General features: G+C 46.9%; 4 protein-coding genes, 1 long non-coding RNA gene and 1 pseudogene across 5 annotated transcripts; 3 read left to right on the top strand and 3 right to left on the bottom strand.

Moving 5' to 3' along the window:
• Positions 1 to 116: 116 nt before the first annotated feature.
• On the top strand, positions 117 to 1932 carry LOC120696686 (structure-specific endonuclease subunit slx1-like). Its single transcript, XM_039979664.1, has 3 exons — positions 117 to 411; positions 1069 to 1175; positions 1397 to 1932. The coding sequence occupies exons 1-3, from the start codon at positions 167 to 169 to the stop codon at positions 1558 to 1560; spliced, it is 516 nt and encodes a 171-aa protein (XP_039835598.1). The 5' UTR covers positions 117 to 166; the 3' UTR covers positions 1561 to 1932.
• A 589-nt stretch (positions 1933 to 2521) lies between these two features.
• On the bottom strand, positions 2522 to 5749 carry LOC120700336 (protein TRAUCO-like; the record flags this gene model as incomplete). Its single annotated transcript, XM_039984559.1, has 3 exons — positions 2522 to 3126; positions 4159 to 5240; positions 5676 to 5749. Coding segments are annotated over 3 exons (1431 nt in total), but the record flags the coding sequence as incomplete, so codon positions are not given.
• Positions 5750 to 5934: 185 nt separating this feature from the next.
• LOC120696684 lies at positions 5935 to 6901 on the top strand. The gene is made up of 3 exons (XR_005684269.1): positions 5935 to 6044; positions 6113 to 6353; positions 6471 to 6901. It is a non-coding gene; the product is annotated as an uncharacterized LOC120696684 (long non-coding RNA).
• Positions 6902 to 7992: 1091 nt separating this feature from the next.
• LOC120696681 lies at positions 7993 to 11739 on the bottom strand. Its single transcript, XM_039979658.1, has 3 exons — positions 9204 to 11739; positions 8975 to 9093; positions 7993 to 8894 (listed from the first exon to the last, which is right to left on the bottom strand). Exons 1-3 carry the CDS (start codon positions 11089 to 11091, stop codon positions 8406 to 8408), a joined length of 2496 nt encoding a protein of 831 aa, XP_039835592.1. The 5' UTR covers positions 11092 to 11739; the 3' UTR covers positions 7993 to 8405.
• Positions 11740 to 15316: 3577 nt separating this feature from the next.
• LOC120696683 (ubiquitin-like protein 5) lies at positions 15317 to 17615 on the bottom strand. Its single transcript, XM_039979659.1, has 2 exons — positions 17231 to 17615; positions 15317 to 15553 (listed from the first exon to the last, which is right to left on the bottom strand). Exon 1 carries the CDS (start codon positions 17489 to 17491, stop codon positions 17270 to 17272), a length of 222 nt encoding a protein of 73 aa, XP_039835593.1. The 5' UTR covers positions 17492 to 17615; the 3' UTR covers positions 15317 to 15553; positions 17231 to 17269.
• Positions 17616 to 18763: 1148 nt separating this feature from the next.
• LOC120696680 lies at positions 18764 to 20587 on the top strand (annotated as a pseudogene).
• The last annotated feature ends 58 nt before the right edge of the window (positions 20588 to 20645 follow it).

Here is a 20645-nt window from a genome sequence, read left to right as displayed (position 1 = left end):
GGCCCGAGGATAAACTCGCCAACAGCCCAACAACCATGTGTCCATCACGGCCCATTCAACTATGATGACGTCATCAATTCTCCCTCCCCCCTCTCAAAAAAAAAAAAATCAATTCTCCCTCCCCTCAAGCAAGGCCTCAGGCCTCAATTCGTAATTTCGTCCATGGATGCGAGCGAGGGCTCCGACCCGCCGGCGAGGTGAGACGATGAGCCTCACGGCGGCCTTCCGAGCCGCGAAAATCCCCCGCACCCTCCCTCCCAAATGTGGCGAGGCTGCCGCCGCCTCTGTGTCTGGGGATTCGTCGGCGGGGGCCGCGAAGTCGAAGGCGCCGCCGCCGTGGTGCGTGTACCTGATAGCCTCCTCCCGGATCCCCCGTACCTACGTCGGCGTCACCACCGACTTCCCTCGCCGGTGATTCCTTGCTCTGCCCACCCCCCATGTTCCTTCTCTTTCCGCCCCACCCCCATGTTCCTTCTCTTTCCGCGGTTTCAGAAATTGTCCAGGATAGTTGCTGCCACTGCGTTTGTGTACCATTTGGGGAACCCGGCTGAATTCTGAAGTTCGCTTGTGATTGCAAACACAAGTGTTGCACAACGTTGTTACTTGATGATGTTAGGATCGAAATTTTACGGCTTTGAATGATTTTACCACTGCTTAGTGACTTGTGGCGATTGCTAGGAGAAACAAAACTACAACTGAAAGCTCTAGTTGGTGTGCAGTGCGCCAATTCCTTTGTTGACGATTCTAGGAAAACGGAACTAGAAAAGGAAGACTAGAAGCTAGATCCAAGGTTCTATGCACAGATGCGTTATTTTGAGCATAAATGCATAGATGGTGCGCTGTTTGTATTTTTCAGCATGTCCTTTTGTCACAGAACTATTGCTCTGGCTTGTCGGTTACATATGCTTGAAAATGCACAATTTTATTCATTTCTCTTGTATACGGTATATTAACAGATAGCAGTTTAAGGAACTGTGCGGTAACGCTGAATGAATGAAGATCTGTAGTAGTAGTAGTCATACAAATAAAAGTTGTATTTATGTGTTGATAAAATGAGTGTTTTTGCAGATTGCGACAACATAATGGTGAGTTAAAAGGTGGTGCAAAAGCTGCCTCTGCTGGAAGGCCTTGGAATGTCGCATGCCTTGTTGAAGGCTTTGCCAACAGAAGTGAAGGTTAGTGGTAACTATCAGTTTTCGGTTCCCTCATCACAAATGAGATGTTAACAATAAATCGGAAGGCTTGAATCCATTAACGTTACTTTATATAATCTACTGCTTATTGTACTTACTAGCATCTGAAATTTCTGCATAGAAAGGAGAAAATGTCAATTGCTATTCGACTTTAAGCAAATAAACAAGATGCCCTATTTATTACTCTATTATCCTTTTTCCAGCTTGTGAGTTTGAATCGAAGTGGAAAAATATCTCCCGGAAAATGGCATGGAAAAGGACTGAGCCTAGTGTGGAGTCAGTGTTGCGACATCGACAGGCAGCATTGAGCAAAGTGGAAACCTGTATGGATTGTAGCCACCTACAAATCAAATGGAACTCAAGCTGAGATTATTTATTTGCACTGTGCAGGCTGCGGGCATCTAACTGTGAAATATAACTGCTTAACCATAAATTGTATAAAATAATTCCCATGTTAGCTCATTGTGCAGACAATACTTAGGGTTGCTGCCAGTATGATCAGCATAGGGAAGCTCGCGATTCTGTGTTTTTGTTTATTTGTACGAGCAATTGTTTCAAAAGGATAGATTGTCTTCTATACTAAGAGCCATCTAACGTGTGATGGAGCTCTGTCTAATTGACCTTGAAAGTAGGGGTAGGAACACCTTTGCCCATTTCATTAAGGCGTGTTTGGGGCATTTCCTGTGATCCCCTTGGATTTGGAAGAAAAGTGAATTAATCCAAGGTTGAATTGGGTCCATGTCCATCGCTGCTTCCAAAAGACCAAAACACTGTATTTCCCTTTGAGTACATTCAGTCAATTCCACTTGTATGGAACCGGAAATCTTGGTGTTAGTATGAAGAACTATACTAGTTCAACAATTATCAGTTTTTGCCAACAAAAGATGATGAAAAATCTTAGCTTATAAAGCATTTCCTGCATGCTGTTTTTCCTTGCCTCTCACCTTTTGCCCGTGTTGCTATTTTCCTTGATTGCCATTTGAACAAAACGCAAAGCTAAATTTTTTCAGGATGCCACGTGAAACGTAGGCTAGACTTCAGAAAGTCTTAGGTCGCTGCTAGGTTGCTGTCCCGTTTTCCTCTTAATAAAACACACGTTCGCTCTCAAAAAAAAAAAAAACACATCCAAGCATGTTTTCAGGGGAAAAAAGGGCAACTTCCACAGGCTAGTCAACTGGAACTTTTCCTGTCACTACATGTGAATACCCGATATGATGCGTTCTGTTCCTGTATTTGTTATCAACAGTCTGACCGATTCCCGTTGCATGTGAATCGAAACGAAACCAGACAGATTTCACAGTTGCAGAAGAAAACTGGCAAAGGCCATATTGGATTGCTTAAATAGCTGGGATGAAAATGAACATAAATGAGGCAAATTTACATGCAGATTTTTTTTCTGGCCACACAAATCCTTCATTAGCAGTGAAACTCCCAGCATAAAGTTTCACCTGCCGTACCACCAGAACACCAGTACACCACACATCACTACTCTTCGTCCCACTACTACAGCATGCCACATGACAGATTGTTACACCCTCTGGTTGCATATGGTACACAATAACTTCATCTAGTCAGACATGGCTCCAGCAGCCAACCTCACCATGACCTAGCCATGGATCTCGACATAGCTAAAAGCCTAAAATAGCATGTTAACTACACTAGCTAGTTTTTTCAGCAATACCATTTTCGGTAGGCCCCTCATTCTTCACCTCAAGTGCCTGATAAGGCACTTCGCTCATTGGTTGAGGGATTGGGAGGTCACCAAAATCTTGTGGGAAGAACTCGAAGTCTGGCCCAAAGTTGAATTTGACTACACAGTTTGGCTCATTAGGTAACGTATACATTGACGCTGCAGGGTAATACCTCCCTCCAGGAATGTCCTTGAAGGCACTGCCTTGGCATACCCCATTCTTGAAGTAGCATATCTCACTCCCTGTGTATGCAAGAACCATGGGATATTTATATTGTCTGAACTCTGAATAAACAAAATAACAGGCAACAAAAGTGTAGAAGAGCCATTGTTGGGACACATCCTTTTCTATTCATGAGTGCAGAACAAAGTGTAATCTAGAACATAGAGAGGTGCACCACCAATTAATACATAATGAACACCCTAACATCCAAACATTTTAGCACTACAATGGGATAACTAAAACCTCTCAAGCATAACCAATTGGGATTTCTGACTAGGCCATACAAAAAACAATATTAAAGATGAACCTTATTCATGTATGGAAGCAACTATCAGGTGCAAAGGTGCTACTATGACAGGACATGTAAAGTCCTAAAGGAAAAGGTTATACTGCAAGAAAAAATTTAAATTAGCATTTCAACGGCAATGAGTAAGGATTTGTTTATGAAATACACATTAGTTTAGGCTTAATATGAATAAATGGAAACTACTATCTAGTGTGTGCAATGGAGATATGGTGATTTCGTACACATTTAACGAGTCTATATAATGTCTAAGGAGGGTACAGGAATTTGTGCAAGGGTGAATTGGGAAAACACCGTGCCAATCTAAAACTAAATGACACATATCTACCAACACGCTGGCAAAGCATGAGCAATACATTTAATTGTTTAATTCAAGTATGTCAACATCAGTACACAATATCTGCATATAATTTCTAAACCTTACTCAGTCCTAACTATTTATTGTATAAATAACACAACTGTAAAGAAAGTGCTTATACATGATTACTTGTTTCATTAGACATTCTTTTCTTGAATTTGTTATCTTGAAATCTCAATAACCCAATTACAAAATTCTGCTAGCAGTTATCGACATTATCTCATTCTCAAGAACTGAGTGAGAAACAATTCAGCTTAGGTGTTTCGGAAACAGCATCTTATTTGTTCAGTAGCTACTTCATAGCCATTTCATTGTAAAAACTGTATGTGTTTTATATTGCCACCAACAAACTACAACTATATACAGAATTTTATTAAAACAGGTACTCACCAGGAACAGGAGCTGGTACCTTCTGCTCCTCCTTGGGGATTTGCACATGAAAGGGCATTCCCTTGTACTGAATCAGGTCGGGTTGCTTAGGCTCATATCGCTCTCCATCAGGTAGGGAAATGTAGAACCCGAGGACATCTCCTTCCCCATACCCTTCATCAGCATACTTGTCCCTCCAAGCCTTATGCACCTTGGCACCATCAATGTCGCGGTACCCAAACCCATAGGCGTCATACCCAACCGGCGTCTGGAGGTCCGCCCTGTTGGTCACCCATCCAAGGCGCGTGTGGCCAGTGGCGCCGAGATGCACGACCTTGACCTCAAAGTACCACGCCCCGGCCGCCACGCCGCGGGTGGCGCGCACCATGCGGTAGCCCTTGGTGCTGGCAGCAGTGAGGCGGTCGTCGGAGACCTCGATCCTCTCGGACTTGAAGAAGCGGGAGAGGAGCACGGGCTGGGTGGCAGCGTCGTCGTTGCGCTCGGCGGCGAGGCGGGTCGCGGGGACGAGCTGGCACAACTCGTCTCCACCGGCAATAGGCCCGGGGTGGGCGCTGCTGGCGCCGCCACCGGGTCCGTGGCCGCCCGGCTGCCTCGCCTTCTTTTTGCCCTTGCGGGAGGTTGGCCGGGTCCAGACGCTGTTGCCGCCCTTCTTCTTCGACTTCTTGCTGGCCGGCGCCGGCGGCGCTAGGGTCATGTGCTTCCTGGAGCCGCCAGAGGGGTTGGTGATCCCGTCGTCCTCGCCGTCGCCGGGGGCGTCCGAGGCGGAGGCGAGGGCGCCGTCGGGTGTTGGCGCGAGGGCTGGGGCGTCGGCGTCCGAGGCGTCGACGGGTGCGGCGTCGGAGAAGGGGGTGTCGGGATCCAAGGAGGCCGGGGTGTCGGGGAGGCTTGGGGTTTGGATGGCGGCGGAGGCCAGCGTATCGGCGGGCGGAGAGGATGGTGGGGGCGGGGAGAGACCGGATGGAGGTTGCATTGCGGGAGGATGGGGCGACGGAGGGGACGCGAACGCGGCGGCGGCGGCGGCGGCGGCAATCGAGCGCGTAGGGGGGATTAGGGATTCAGAGGGGGAGCAGGACGAGAGGTTCCTAGTGTGTGTGGGGGGGGGGGGGGGGGGGGGGGCTTTTACAATTTTATCATTATAACGAATGTCACTTATCAGATTATCACTCTTAGAATGACACCTACAACTATACCATCGGAGAGGAGTTTGAGTTTCATTTTTACCACATTTGCTGATGTGGCACGCCACACCAGCTGCACGCGCTGGCACCCGGTCAGCAGGCTCGTGCTATGTCCTTCCTGACAGAGGGGAGAGATGAGCAGATCAGGGACAGGAAGGACATTTCACTTGAGCCTGCTGACCGGGTGCCAGCGCGTGCGGCTGGCGTGGCGTGCCACATCAGCAAATGTGGTAAAAATGAAACTCAAACTTCTCTCCGATGGTATAGTTGTAGGTGTCATTCTAAGAGTGATAATTTGATGAGCGACATTCATTATAATGGTAAAATTGTAAAAGTCCCCTAGTTGGGACTTGGGAGGAGGATGCGATTTCTTTGGGATCTTGCCATCCTTGCCAACGGCGCTTGTCCAGTTGCCATCGTTATATCGGCGCTAATATATTTGCCATTGCTACAGTAATAAAAGCTTTATTTTTACCATTTTGACCCTCGTGGCGCACCACGTCGGCATGCCAATGTGGATTGGCCACGGGAAAAGACCATCGTGCCCCTGTCTTCCCCTACATTCACTAGTGGACGGACCCGGGCCGTCAGTCCCCATCCCGCCCCCCTTTCCCTCACACGTGCGCACCAAATCCGGGGCGACGGCGACCACGGGAGATGGCGACAGCGACTCTGGGCGACGTAGTACGGCGACGACGGCAGCCCCAGGTACCGCAGTAGCCAATTCATCAGTTCCTTCCCGTCCTCTTTTGTGCTTACAGACCCCTCCCTCCCAGCAACCGCTCCCGGCGGCGAGTCCCCCTGTTTGTCGCCATGTCTAATGGTGCGTACAAGATGCAGCCTGAGGCCCATGAGTCAAGCTCTAGGTGGGATCTGGAGGAATTTTCCCTTGGAGTGGAGACTGGGCTACCACTGATTCCATGCCCAGAATGTGGCCTTGCTAGGGTGATAGAGCGGCGCACAATGAAGGAGGGGAAGAATCATATGCGTGTGTACTTTAAATGTCCGCGGAACGGGGTGAGAATCCTCTTATCTCTTCAATTGTTCATGTTTACTGTGTTCCCCAATCGCAGCTAGGGTTAATGCAGTGCATTTTTCTTCATTTTAGTATCCTAAGCTTTGCGGTTTCTACAGATTTTAAAGGCAGTATTTGAATAAGCTGAAGGAGCTTGGCATTGTAACAATTCGGACTTTAGCAGAACTTGCTTGTGATGATGAAGGTGCAGCAGATGCTACCTCTGGCCATGCTGACATGCAAGTGGAGGTGGGAGAAAAGGAGCCAAAGAGACTTGCAAAGATGGAAGAAAAGATGGAGGATATCATGTGAAAGTTCAACCTGTTAATGTTGTTGTTAGCTGTGCTTAATAGTGTGTTCATGTACATTGCAACGAAATTGATGTAGATTGGTCTTTGTTGCAGTGTATGGTGGCTTATGTATCATGCATCAGTGCAACAGGCAGCTGTTCAACTTGTTGATCTTGTGGGACTCTCTCTTCTTGGCTGCTTGGCCCAGCACCTAGGGACAACCTCCTGCGAATACAAAAGTTTCAGTTTTGATTCTCAAACACATAGATCAGTTACAAGTTTCAGTTTTGTACCTCCTTGTTGTTTGGCCAGAAGGTGTTGCTGGTGGCAGCAGTAGTAAGGCTGCCCTTGATGCTTCTTCTGCAGCCTTCATGGCAGCTCTGGCTTTTGCCTCAGCCTGTTCTGCCTCGAGTGCAGCCCTAATTGCAGCTTCCCTGGCTACTGCTGCTCTTGTCCTTGGGGTGGCTTCTCCAGATGGAGGGATATCATCAGTTTTTGCTTTCTTCCTCCCAGCCTTGACAGTAGTCTTCTTGGTTCTCTTCAAGTAGCAAGGGAAAAAAACTGATTGTTAGACATGAAAAAAAGAGAGAATTCAATCAAAGTATTGAAGATGGTACCTTTTCTTAGTTCCAGTGAGGTGACACCTCTAGCTGCCCTGTCTATGATCCTTTTCCCCACATCCTTTGCATGCAACTTGTCTGGTGGCCTTTTCAGTTCTCTCTGCTGCTGGTTTGATCCTTAACTTCTTCTGTGTCTACCTGGACCTCTCTTCTTGCCAATTGTAGGAAAGAGATGGAATCCCTTGTCAACCTGAGGCCACTGATTTCTATCAACAATATTTGGGATTATTCCTTGGTAGGCGGCCTGGAATCTCTGAACTGAGTAGTATTCACTGACAAACCTATCCATTTGTGGCTGCCTTGTAGTTGTGATAACTGCTAGAGCATATGCACAAGGTTTGCCAATGACTTGCCACTCCCTATAAGTGCATGCCAACTGAGGCAGGTAGACCACATGCCTCCTAACCACTTCATCCTTATAAATCTCAGTAACTTCAGATTGGTCAGGGTGTCCTTTTGTGACCTTGAGGCTTTTCAGACCCTTGGATGCTGCATTCAGTTGGTGTACAACAGCAAGTAGGATACCAGGAGATAAAGCCCTTGAGATTCTCTTTCTTTTCTCAAACAACACCACCAATGTTTTTAAGGCGGTAAGGCGAAGCGCGGCGACTCAGCCCTTTGAGTCGACTAGGCGCTTAAGGTGCGCGGCGAGGCGACGACATACAGATGTCCTAGCATGTAGGAAAAGAGCAGAAACATACCTTGTTGGTGCCAATTTTCCAGCTCTCTTCTTTCCAATTTCTCTTACTTGATGTAGCATGTACTTGCAACATGTTGTGAGTGATAATGAATGTAAGAAACAAGTTATAATGCAATTAATTAGCTATGTAAATATGGATCAAGTGTACCTTGTTCTTGCTGATGATTTGTGATCTCTTTTATTCTCCCAAGCACCAAGCTAAAAAAATAGAGAAATTTAGCAATATGTGGTCACAATCCACAATAGTAGTATATGGGCAAGTTCACAAGTAGCATAATGGGTAAAAATACAGCATAAGTAACATCAATACATCAGTCCATAAACTTAGATACTAGTGGGATAATTTGCAGCATAAGTAGCATAACTTAGATACATCAGTCCATAAAAATACAGCATAAGTAACATCTCTCAAAAGCCAACCCCAGCTCAAAAGACAACCCCAACTCAATATCCATCATCAAACTCATCATGGTTATTTGCAGCTTGCAATCCTTCCATGCTTTCTCCACCATCGGGAGGAGCATCCTCAGAATCTGTCACATAAGCATCATCATGTGGGTCTTCATCTTCTTCCTCTTCATTGCCTAAACCTGATTCATCTTCATCCAACCTTGGGTTTGAATTTGTTGCACACCTGCTTGCATTCCTTGGGAGATTGCGTCCTCGAAGTGAGTTTGATGCACCAAGAGCTTCATCAACAGCAGCCCATGTGAGGTCATTTTCATCACACCCACGTGCACCTTGAGGGTGTACATATGACGAGTCAGCCCACTCATTATCCCAATCGAACTCTTCAATGACTAAAGGGTCAAAGCTTTTCCCTTTCTTCTCCCGCCTTATTTGAAACCTAGTCTTCATCTTTCGATTGTAGGAAATGTAGACAATATCATTCAACCTCTTATGCAGTAACCTATTTCTTTTTTTGGTGTGGATCTGAAAAGGGGGGAAGACATAAAGAGAATGGTTAACATGCTGAAACTAAACAAAAACTGAGCAGGGGAAATGGTACTCACAAACTCGAACGTGCTCCAGTTTCTCTCACAGCCGGATGATGAAGCACATAGGCTAACAATGCGCCTAGCAAACCTTTGAAGGTCAATAGCACGACCACCATATGAGGCCCACCAATCAACTACATGACCAAATATAATCATATATTAGGAATTATGAATGAAATGGACTTGCTGCAATAAATTTACTATTATGCAAGCTGCTGAAATTACATGTAAAAACATGACTTACGAGGACTCATTTTCTCAAGGTTTTGCTTAGCTCTTATATTTGAGAATGCTTCTCCTCTAAGGGCTTCATAGTCCAAAGACTGAGCATCAATCTTGTCTTGGGTATCTCTATCTTCCACCATTCTTCCAAGAACTTCAAGGAAGCAACCTCTTAGCTGCCCAACAGTGGCATCATCATCATCTCTTATGAGGGGATGTAATTTTCCTGGGTTCAAATACAATGCAGCCCCATACAAAGGATGGTCCATTTGCTTCACCCAACGCTTCTCAATAATATCTATGATTTTCTTGAGCAATGTTTTCTTAGTTGGGATAGCAAAGCTTTGTTTGATCCTATCTTTTGCTTGATTCATTAATGCTGCAACCTCTGGCATGGCAGGCTTCTCATCACCATCAACCACCCTAAGAACAATGAGAAGAGGGGCTGAAGCTCTAAGGCAGTCCTCAACCTTGTTCCAAAACTCAGTAGAGAGCACAATGTCATGCACATCCTCACCAGCTTTAGTTTTTGCCAATTTATTCCCAGTCCATGCTTCACTGACAAAAAGAGATTTCAAAGAATCTCTATGCTTGTGCAAACTTTTTAAAGTGAGGAAAGCTGTGGCAAACCTTGTGGCTGCAGGTCTCACAAGATCAGACCCACCTGTCTTTTCTCTCATTGCACTAAGGATTCTCCCATGTCTATAGATGAAAGTTGTTACACGCCTTGCACGTGCTATGGGCTTCTTAAATTCCTTCAACCCTCCTATATCTTCTAGCATAAGATCCAGACAATGTGCAGCACATGGGCTCCAAAACAGTGAAGGAATTCTCTCCATTAGATGCTTACCCGCTGCCTTGTAGTTAGCTCCATTATCAGTGATAACTTGAACGACCTTTTCCTTTCCAATCTCCTCAATTCTTTTCTCCAACAAATCAGCAAGCATATATGCATCGTGGGCCTCGCTTGATGCATCGACAGACTCTAAGAAGAAAGTCCCCTCTGGGCTATTGACAAGGAAGTTAATCAAATGTCGTCCCCTCCTATCAGTCCATCCATCTGACATGAGAGTGCAGCCAAAATGCTTCCATGCTCTCTCATGGTCCTCCCTCATGGTACTTGTCAACTTCACTGCATCTTTAAGCAACGGTTCCCCAAACTGATATGGAGAAGGAGGCTTGTACCCTGAACCAAACTGTGCTGTTGCCTCAACTGCCACCTGAAATTGTCTTGATGCTGCTGCATTGAATGGTATGCCACACTCATAGAAAAACAGGGCCCATTGCATATCCACATAATGATGTTGCTCCTTGGTCTTAGTGCTGGACTGAATTGGGGGCTGGTAAGACCCTTTACGCCTTCCATCGACTATTTCTTCAGGTGATTTTCTTAACATCTCAAGAATTGTCTTGTTTCCCTTTGGCTTTTCCTTGCCTTTGCTCACTGCTACAGCCTTGAATGAATAGGCTGCACGCCTTTTCTTTGCTGCTGTCCCTGAACTTGGCATCACTTTAGAGGCCTGGGATTCAACTTCATTCACAGGTGCACTTGCCTCTACCACGACCACATCTGCTTCTCCATTCTCCTCTACCTGCTCTTCCTCATCATCTAGGTACATTGGCCTTTGCCTCTTGTGTTTTTCCAAGTAATTTGTCATCTCCACCCTAATCTCTGTAGTAGTTTCGCTGCATATTTTTGAATCTCCAAAGCCACCTGCTAGATGTTGCTTCAGCCTTTTTATGCCCCCATGAACCATTGTGCCACATAGGGTACATGTCACCTCATCTCGGTTACCAAGGTCTGCCCAATATCCATACTTCCAGCCTGGGTCCTTGGACCTTTTGGGCTTCCTGGCTGGATCAGTCTTGGGATCATATGCAGGGTTGACAGAGGCAGCTGGAGTTGCCATTTTTTGTTGCTAGATAGTACATGAAAAGAGCCAACCACCATAGACATAATTAAAATATGTTGAGGACAACAGTGCATATTAAAAGATCAAGCTAGCAGACAAGATAGAATTGGCCAGATTAAACTAATCACTTAATCAGATGAGCAGTTGAGCACATAGTTCAGAGCACTAGACAGCCAAAGCACAAAGCACAGAGTAAATTGAATAAGAAATTAGCATAGCACCATGGATCAATCAATAAACTAAACACAATGTACAGGCCTACAGGGCACAAATAGTTGAGCAATGGGCATAGCAGTATAGCACCAAGTTGTAAACAAAGCAAAGCAGTGGCATCGCAATTAGTAAACAAAGCAAAGCAGAAAGCAACAATATATAATAACAGAGGCAGAGAGTACAGACTAAAGCACCATCGTTTGAGCTGCTAGAATGGACTGCACTCAAGCCTGAACTTGGCCTTTTGGTACCTTGAGGACCTAGCGTCCATAGCAGACAGACCGAGGGCATGGCGAGGTGGGGAAAAGAGAGAGGGGGAGAAGGGGGACTCATTTGAGGGCTCACCGACGCTGGAGGACCACGTGAATGGCAGATCTGCTGTTCGTGGCGCTCGATGGCCGGAGGTTCAGCGACTTGAGGAGGTCCAGCTTATTGCAGAGCGGAGGGGGGATGCGAGAGCGGCAGAGTCGGCGGCGAGCGCGCCGGGGAGGCAAGAGCGGAGACCGAGGGGGAGGGCGAAGCGGCGCCCAGGCGCGTGAGAGCGGCGGCGGCGAGCGCGGGTGTCGAGCGCGTGAGACTAGAGCAAAGAGAGGATTCCTGGGCTCCTTGGTGGAAGCTGCTGGTGAGGAAGCGGAGAAGAGGAAGGAAAGGACCGGCAGAAGATCCGCCGGAGTCGGAGAAGAAGGGGAGGGAAAGGCTAGACGGAGGCTGTCCGCCGCCGCCAACCTTCAGGTGCGCCGCCGCCCTCTCTCCCTTTTCTCTTCTTTCCCTATCTGAATCTCAGCTCTCGCCCTTCCCCAGCGTGGGTCATCCTTCCGCGCGTGCGTCTCCCCGCGCGGGTCGCGCGTTCCCGCGCGCTCCTCCCCGCGCGGGTCGCGCTTTCCCGCGCGCTCCTCCCGCGCTGCGATATGGCGTCGTCTTCTACCCGTGAGGCGTCCAAAGTCGCCATATAGCGCCTAGGCGACGCCAAACTACCTAAGTCGGACGCCATACCTCGGATTGGTAAGTCGAGCGTGACGCCCAGTACCTGGAGGGCGACCGGACGACTAGGCGACGCCTAGGCGACGCCTAGGCGACGACTTTTAAACAATGAACACCACTAAATTTTCTCTTATTGCATCAACAAGGCAATGTGGAGGTAGATCTTTCAGATCCTTCACCCAAGCATTCCAACACTCTGCCAAATTATTGTTAATGCAGTCACATTTGATATCTGCACTGAATTTACTTCTGGCCCATAGCAGGTTGTCATGTTGCTGCAACCAGCTGCTTACAGAAGCACTTGCTGCCAAAACCTTGTCAAAAAAGTACTTAAACCTATGTGGAGAGTATGCCCTAACTACAGGCCACATGTTCTTACCATATACCTCTCCAGTGTAGTACTTCTTCATGTTATTCATGAGATGCCTCATGCACTCTCGCTGCTCTGCCCAGGGAAACACCTGCTTCACTGCTCCTCCAAGGCCTTTGCATGCATCAGTGCAAATAGCTAACCTTGGAACTTGACCTAATGCCTTAGCTAACATTTTCATGAACCATATCCAGTTCTCTTTGGTTACTTCATCAAACAAACCAAAAGTTAAAGGGAACATCCAGTTGTGCCCATCTAATGCTTGAGCTGTAGGCATCTGTCCATTCAAATGTGTGGAATCAATACTAATATATGGCCTACATCCAAATAAGAATCCATCTATGCTAGCCTTTAGGGCACAAAAGAATCTAGTGAAATGCACTTTGCCATCAACTGTGACTGTATCTATTTCTACAACACTGTCTGGTGCTCTCATCTCTACCTCAGCCTTGAATCTGTACAACCAATCATAAGAGTCAGCCCACTTACCAGAGTTTTTTTTACCAAAGAGTTTGTCACATGCTCTTTGCCTACCATTCTAGGCAGTTTGGTAATTGATTTTAATCCTGTACTTGTCTTCAAGCTCATCCCTCACAGCAGCAGCACCCAGATCAGGTTTCCTCTTTAGCAGTGGTATTGCCCTCTCTGCTACCCAAGCAGTTGAAGCCATCCCGCCTAAAACCCTACTTCTGGAAGCACAATTGTGGACACCTGTGTTAATTTGAATCTGAAAAAAAAAACATCTGTTACAAACATGCTCATGCTACAAGGAATAAAGGCAAACAAAACATCCAAACTGGACTGTAAGATTAATAGTTAGTTCAAAATAGTACCCTGACACTCTTATCAGCTTGAGTCCTAGCTCTAATTTTCCATGGGCATCCTGCTCACTTGCAGAATCCCCTAAACCTGGTTGTGTCTGATTTCTCTGTGCCAAGCTCAAATTCATTCATAATAGCATGGTGTCTAACTGCCAACCTCAAGTCAGACATACACAGATAATGTGTACCTACTGACATATCAGGATTGTCCATATCCTAGTCATACACAGGCTCAGTAGGATCTTTGTCATCAATAGGAATAGCAGCTTCATCCATAGCTCTCTGAAGGTCACTGTCCACGACAGGAATTGGAATTTCTTCTGTACCACCTTCCCCACCCCTCTCATCAGCATCTCTGAATCCCATTGCCTCATACACCACTTCCTCATCAGCTATGGCATTTACATCACCATTCTTATCCTCCTCTTTAGTAATTATGGTCAGTAAAGACCAATCTATTGGAGCTATCTCCTCAAGTGGCTGTGGTGGAGGCTGTGATGGAGAGGTGCAGGTATCACCAACACCTTCTGCATTTGGTTCAGAAGAAGAACCATTCACATTGGTGACACCAGACCCAGAAGTATTAACTGTATTGTCACCCTTAGATGGACCTGATGAAGCATTTACCTCATATCCCTGTTTGGTTACTACCTCCACAGTAATATGTGCCACCCTTTCATCCCATTTTTCCTGCATCATTACCTGCCATTGCTCATCCTTTCTGATTCTCCATTCTGACCCAGTATCTGTGTCCAAAACCCATAGTGCCAATGTCTGCGAAGGACCCCAGATTTTTTTTGTACCAACATCCTCATAGAACTGAGATAAATTGTACCCAGTGCTCCTATCAAGCCATAATTCATGCTCCTAAGCAACCATCTCTACCAGATCCGCCGTGTACGAACCAACGTGAAGAACTACTCTAAACGCATTGCCAGGAAGAATCCTGGCACGAATGTAAACATTGCAGAGTTAGAAAATTGTCTAGTCTAAACGTATTGCGCCAAGAACATACCAAGGGGGGCAACTGTCAGGTTCCATGGTCACAACTCTAGATCGAGTGCGTTCTACATCACCCGCCTATATTGGGGACACCACACGGACGATATCAGCCCACCAAAGCCAAATCCCCCACAATTACTACTGCAACCCTAACCCTAACTCACCAAATTGACATTCTGCAGGCGCAGGAAAGGGGAATGGGAGGGGACACTAACCTTCCTGCCAGCACTGGGCCGTGGATTACCTGCAAATCCCTCTTCTTCCAACCACCAGGAGCTCCCGTCGTCACCGTCGCCCAGAGTCGCCGTCGCCGCCGCGTGATAGCACGATAGCACCTGGATTTGGTGCGCGCGCGAGGGGATCCCGCATCAGGGAAAGGGGGGAGGTGGCGGGATGGGGACTGACGGCCCGGGCCCGTCCACAAGTGAATGTAGGGGAGGGCAGGGGCACGGTGGTCTTTTCCCGTGCCCAGTCCACGCTGGCATGCCAACATGGTGCGCCACGAGGGCCAAAATGGCAAAAATAAAGCTCTTGTTACTGTAGCGGTGGCAAATATGTTAAAGCCGATATAACGATGACAACTGGACCAGCGCCATTGGCAAGGATGGCAAAATTTTAAATTTCCCCTTTCCCTCGCTTGGATCTGTGGGTTTTTGGACTTCGATGTGTGGGGTTTAATTAGTAAATAAATAAATATATAATCTGATCACCAAGAACATCGTGGTCCCATTCTTCTGTGCCGGAAATCTCAAACGTGCAAGACGCTTTCGCAGACGAATGCACGTTGAATGAAGCACAAGAACAAGCAGAATAGAAGATACATGATTGCACGAAATAAGATGGCGATTACTGCAACCAAGGTTAAGCACAATCTTATTTATAGCACCAGTTACGAGTAGCAGCACACCAGGTTTGCAGGTTGATCACACAACAATATATGCGACGCTGTCAATAGTCATTCATAGTTTGGCACAACCATGTCTGACATAACTCACTGAGATAGCTTATACTCCAGTACGAGTGAGCTTAAGACGACTGGAATTGCACCCATGACTTCAGAATTCAGATCAACCTGCATGCATGGGAATTGAACAATGATTAGTGGGGAGAAGGAATATGCCAAAGAAATCATATAAACAGAAATGCCAAACTGAATTATTCCAGAAAAAAGGTGCACAAGGATATTCCCGGATGTTAAATCAGGGAAATCTACAGGTTCATGGCAGCCTCCTCAAATTCAAGCATAAACCAACTATAAACCAACTCGCCAGTAATCTAAAATGTTCAGGTCTGTTGATCATGCCCACAGTGCACAATATACTGCATTGCTCGATGAAAAAGTAGCTACAGTCAATTGTGATCGAGGAGGTCAAGTACAGACAATCAAGCCATGGCAGCCACATTTTTTCTGTTAGAAAGACCAGGACACAGCAACTGATAATCGGATTACAGCAACTGATAATTTCATTTTTAGTTCAATCAACCTTATATTTCATTTTTAGCTCACAAAATTTTGCCAAAACAGCAACTGATAATTGGATTACAGCTCAACAGGTTATGATAATCTAATGAGTAATGACATAGCCAAACGTTAGTCACGCTGGTTAACAGTTTAGTCATATCAAAACACATCTATTGTGTATGATAACAATGAAAAAGTGCACCATCTATCACTTTTCTAAGAAATTAATAACAAAACGTCAGTAAACTAAACACCAACAAATGTATGACAAGCATGACAAAAGAACAAATTAAGACACCAACAATAATTATAAGCAAAACAGGTATAGCATGACTGAAGAAGTGATTTGCCAATATCTTGTAGCTGCCAGGAAATAACTAACCCTAGGATTAAATGTTTAAAGGACAGCCAAGCATTGGATATTGTTCGCCAGCATCTAGTTAACTGAGCCTTCAGCCCCCCATAGATTTCATGGATCAATAATTTAACAGGGCATGGAGACCAGACTCAAATTGGATGTGCCAATATGCCACAAAACAGTTGTCAAACACGCTGGTCAATTTTGACATAATAGTTTACTTGCTCTTAATCACCAAACATTTGCCATTACAGGTACCCAGTATGAAACTCATAATCTTGTACTTATGTGCATTTCTGAAGATTCTACAAGACAACAACTAAACCTACCCAAAAACTAACCCTGTAAATTAGAGTGTCCATAATCAATCAGGATTCAGTAATTCACCAAACATATCCCAGCACTAGAATCGAACCTTAAGCCATCTAGGATTCATTTTGTATGGGTCGAACTCCTGTTCTGTTTCATTTGATCAGCTCTTGCTGGCAGTCTGCGTACTGCAGTCCTGTTACTTTAGCTATAGACATTCACTTGTGAATGATCGAGGCCGGATTTTCCTTGATCTAAAAAAAATCCCAGCAGCTACAAGACTCCAACTAAAGCTATCCAAAACTAACCCTGTAAATTACAGTGTCCATAATCAATCAGGGTCCAGTTATTCACCATACATACGCCATAAACGCCAGCATTGAGAAAACGGTAACTAGAAGAAGTTGGATACATCAGTCCTTCAAATCAGACAGCGATGACTAAAATCAGAAGAACGAAGTGAATTTGGTAATATGGCGCACCCAAAATTGGAAGGAAAAAAATCGGTGGGCTAAGCTACTCCCAGCGATCAACCGAGGATCTAGCGTGCCAAAGGAAAACCAACCCGCGCGCACAGGATCGAAGAGAAACGGCTTCGAATCCGAGAGGGGTTATCCTACCTGATAACAGGGGCATGCGTGTGTAGTCAGACAGGGCGGCTAGTTGTAGTAGAGCTCGAGGCCCATGCCGTCGTGGATCTCGTAGTCCTTGAGGGTGATGTGGTCCTTGTAGATGTTGTACCACTTCTGGATGCGGATCTTCTCGGGGCGCGTCCCCGTCTGCGCCGCCACCAGCTTCTTGAGGTCGCCGATGGTGTCGTCCTCGTTGCACTTGACCCGCACCTTCTTCCCCAGGCGGTCGTTCAGCACCACCTCGATCATCTTCGCCTCCTCGCGCTCCTACGGCGCAGCTCCTCTTCCGATGACCCTCGAACCCTAGCTCCCTGACTCCGGCGGAGGCGTCGAACGGCAAAGGCAGACGGCTCGGGGGGGGGGGGGGGGGGGGGGGGCGAGAGAGGAGGACCGGGGCGACGCCGCCTCTGCTTTTCTTCAGGGAACGCGTGGTTGCGGTCAGCTGCATCTGGCCCGTCCACTCACAATTTGACGGCCCAGATTCCATATTTCCACCAAGTCTAAAAGTTTATTCCTCCGAAGAATCTAGATGGCCGGCCAGGACAATTGGCATGAACACGTCAGCGCTGATGCAACGAGCGAGCTCTGCCAAAAGAAGTCGTTCGTTATTATTTTCAAAAAGAAAAAAAAAAGAAGTCGTTTGCTGCCTCACACCAAACACAAGCACCCGACGATCCATGGCCGTCGCCGACGCGGAACGCCAGGTGTAACAGCGGCCGCTGCAGCCGCCACCCGCCATGGCCGGAGTCACTTCCTCGTCGTCGCGTACGGCTTCCAAGGCGTCGTCTATGGGCTCGGAGGCTTCCGGTGGCCTCATCTGCTACGCCATCTTCTGGAACCGTCGCGCACGTCGACCAGTAACATTGCGGCTGAAATTCTACACTAGAAGCTCTCACCTTTTTTTTTTCTGAAACGGAAGAGGCTCTCGCATTAGGTGTGCCTATGCTAGGGGATACTTGTTGGGATAGACCAATAGAGTTAGAGTTGGCAAAGTGCACTGCAGTAGTAAACGCCCACGGTGAAAAGGCAAAATGACAAGGTGAGAATGGATATGATGTAATTAAATAGGTTTAATCACATTCTTTTGTCGATTCACATGTGTTATGCTATAATGTAATATGCAGAGGTCGCGGTATAATTTCCTATTATTTTCCATTTTCATTATGTGCTTATTTTTTTATCACATTCCGAGTGGATTTTTGATATCTTGGATACTTTACAGCATGTATCTAGAATCAGATGCCAGTTTTGAATTATCCATGAAAATTGGGGTGTATCTACCGTTTTCAACTAATTATTAGTGGGCCCTTCTGTAATGTCAAACCATTTTTCACGAGTCTGCTGAGTTTTTTTTTTTAGATCAAGTCTGCTGAGAAATTAGGACGAAACGGAATGCGGTTCCAGACATTGGGCCCCCAGGCCTGCTAAACCTGGAAAAAAAAAACTAACGACGGCCTAATGGACCAAAACGTGGGCTGTAGGCCTGTAAGTTTACAGCAGACCAGACCAGAGTGGAACCAGATGGACTTCGATCCAGTCTTCTCCGACGACGGCGATAGCGCCGGCGCGCCGCCGCCGCCTCTCCCGGCCGCTCCATCTGCCACGCCGGCTGCGGCCGCCCGTCCCGCGTATGCCTCTGCCCACACCTGCCCCCCTCCCCGATCCCCACCTCCACGACCGTCGTCATCCTCCACCACCCGCACGCCCTCCGCCGCAACCCGCTCTCCACGCTGCCCCTCCTCGCGCGCTCCCTCTCCAACCTCCACCTCCTCCCTGGCCGCCGCCTCCTCCCCTCCTCCACCACGCTCCTTCCACCTCCTTCCCCGAACCCCGTCCTCCTGCTCTACCCCTCACCCGGCGCCGCTGACCTCGCCTCCTGGTGCCGATCCACGCCGACCTCCGCGCGCGCTAGCCCCACCCTCCTCCTCATCGACGGCACATGGAGGCAGGCCAAGGAGATGCACGCGGCCAGCCTCCCGTTCCTGTCGTCGTTGGGCGTGATCCCCGTCGCCCTGCCCGTCGACAGCGGCGGGGACGGGGACAGCATGTTCGAGTCGGAGCTCGTCGTGAAGAAGGAGCCGCACAAGGGATGCATGAGCACTATGGAGGCAGTGGCGAGGGCGCTGCGGCTGCTGGAGCCGGAGGGGAAGGGCGAGGAGATTGAGGAGGCAATGCTGGGGGTGCTCCGGGTGATGGTAGCCTTCCAGGCCGAGCATTTGCAGAACCGGATAGTGAAGCCGAGAGTCAAGATGCGGAAGAAGAAGGAACTCAAGAGGGAGGAGCTGGGGCAATGCTAGACTGATCTGATCAAGGTGTCATGAATTCACGTTTGCTTATGGTGGAATTTCTCACCTTGGAGGCTATCACCAATTCACCAGAACCAACAGTAAATGTTTAATTTTCCTCAGGTATACAGCCAACCACTGACCAATCTCCGTCCACTTTCCCTTGCCGTAGTGGTTTACTGAATTTGACAATGCATTGCTGTTTAGCATAAGGATACATGTATACCTGAAATCGGGTTGATTTTGATTCTACTGGCCCAAAATGTTGTTTTAACCATAGGCAGTGTAACATTTTGAAGCATTAGGGATAGTCCAAGGTATCTTATAGATAGTGGTTGTTATGTAATTTTACTTTTGTTCACTTTAAACCAGAGTTTCAATTCTTTTGTTCAGTAGTGCTTGCAGGCTTTTAAGTCCTGATTCCTGAACATGCCACAGACCATTTTCAGTAGCTCACACTTTAGAAGATTCTGCTAACTTATGGAGAGAATGTCCTTTTTCTCCAGATCATTAGATGGCATATCTTCTATTCTTGTGATACATCTTCATGAAGCTGAACCCTCACGTTAGATTCTTGATCATTAATTGAAAAACTTGATGTTCTACTAGGCGGATCAACTAAAAAGGTATGATGACTGAAGATCAACTAAAAAGGTATCTACATTCTACAATGGAGCTACTTCAAATTCTACTAGGTGGATCTTGATTTGAAATGAGAAACCTCAACCGACACATCAGTTAGTGGCTGGAGTTTGATGAGCCCAGAAATGTGTTTGTCATCACTACTTCCTGTACCCCTGCAGTGGCTGTTCTTGAGTCCTACAGCACTCACCTTGGGCACCAATAGATGATGCAGCATTGTCCGATGCAATCATGTCTTACCTTAGCCTTTTAGTAATTACCCTGACAAAGTCAATGGAATTTATGCCTTTTCTAAAATCTGAAAGGATGATCCGGTATTATCTGTGGAATTTGTGTTTTTCCTGTCAGCTGTTCACGAACTTGGGAAGTGTGAAGAATAAAAGGGCGAAAGCTGTAGATACCTCTGGTTGGAGGCAAATGTCTGACTTTGTAATGAAATGCTGAACCTGGCAAAACTAGGGCTAGGCATATCTGAA

The sequence above is a fragment of the Panicum virgatum genome, chromosome 3K (genome assembly GCF_016808335.1).
Source record: "Panicum virgatum strain AP13 chromosome 3K, P.virgatum_v5, whole genome shotgun sequence".
Lineage (NCBI taxonomy): Eukaryota > Viridiplantae > Streptophyta > Magnoliopsida > Poales > Poaceae > Panicum > Panicum virgatum.
The sequence above is the reverse complement of the archived record's forward strand: the minus strand, read 5'-3'. Positions and strand labels throughout refer to the sequence as shown.

Coding starts and splice junctions, on each gene's coding strand:
- LOC120696686 (XM_039979664.1), top strand. CDS start 167: ATGCGAGCGAGGGCTCCGACCCGCCGGCGAGGTGAGACGATGAGCCTC. Junction 412..1,068: donor ACCACCGACTTCCCTCGCCG/GTGATTCCTTGC, acceptor GTGTTTTTGCAG/ATTGCGACAACATAATGGTG. Junction 1,176..1,396: donor CTTTGCCAACAGAAGTGAAG/GTTAGTGGTAAC, acceptor TCCTTTTTCCAG/CTTGTGAGTTTGAATCGAAG.
- LOC120696681 (XM_039979658.1), bottom strand. CDS start 11,091: ATGGCAACTCCAGCTGCCTCTGTCAACCCTGCATATGATCCCAAGACT. Junction 9,094..9,203: donor CCTTGAGAAAATGAGTCCTC/GTAAGTCATGTT, acceptor TTGGTCATGTAG/TTGATTGGTGGGCCTCATAT. Junction 8,895..8,974: donor ACTGGAGCACGTTCGAGTTT/GTGAGTACCATT, acceptor CCCCCTTTTCAG/ATCCACACCAAAAAAAGAAA.
- LOC120696683 (XM_039979659.1), bottom strand. CDS start 17,491: ATGATCGAGGTGGTGCTGAACGACCGCCTGGGGAAGAAGGTGCGGGTC.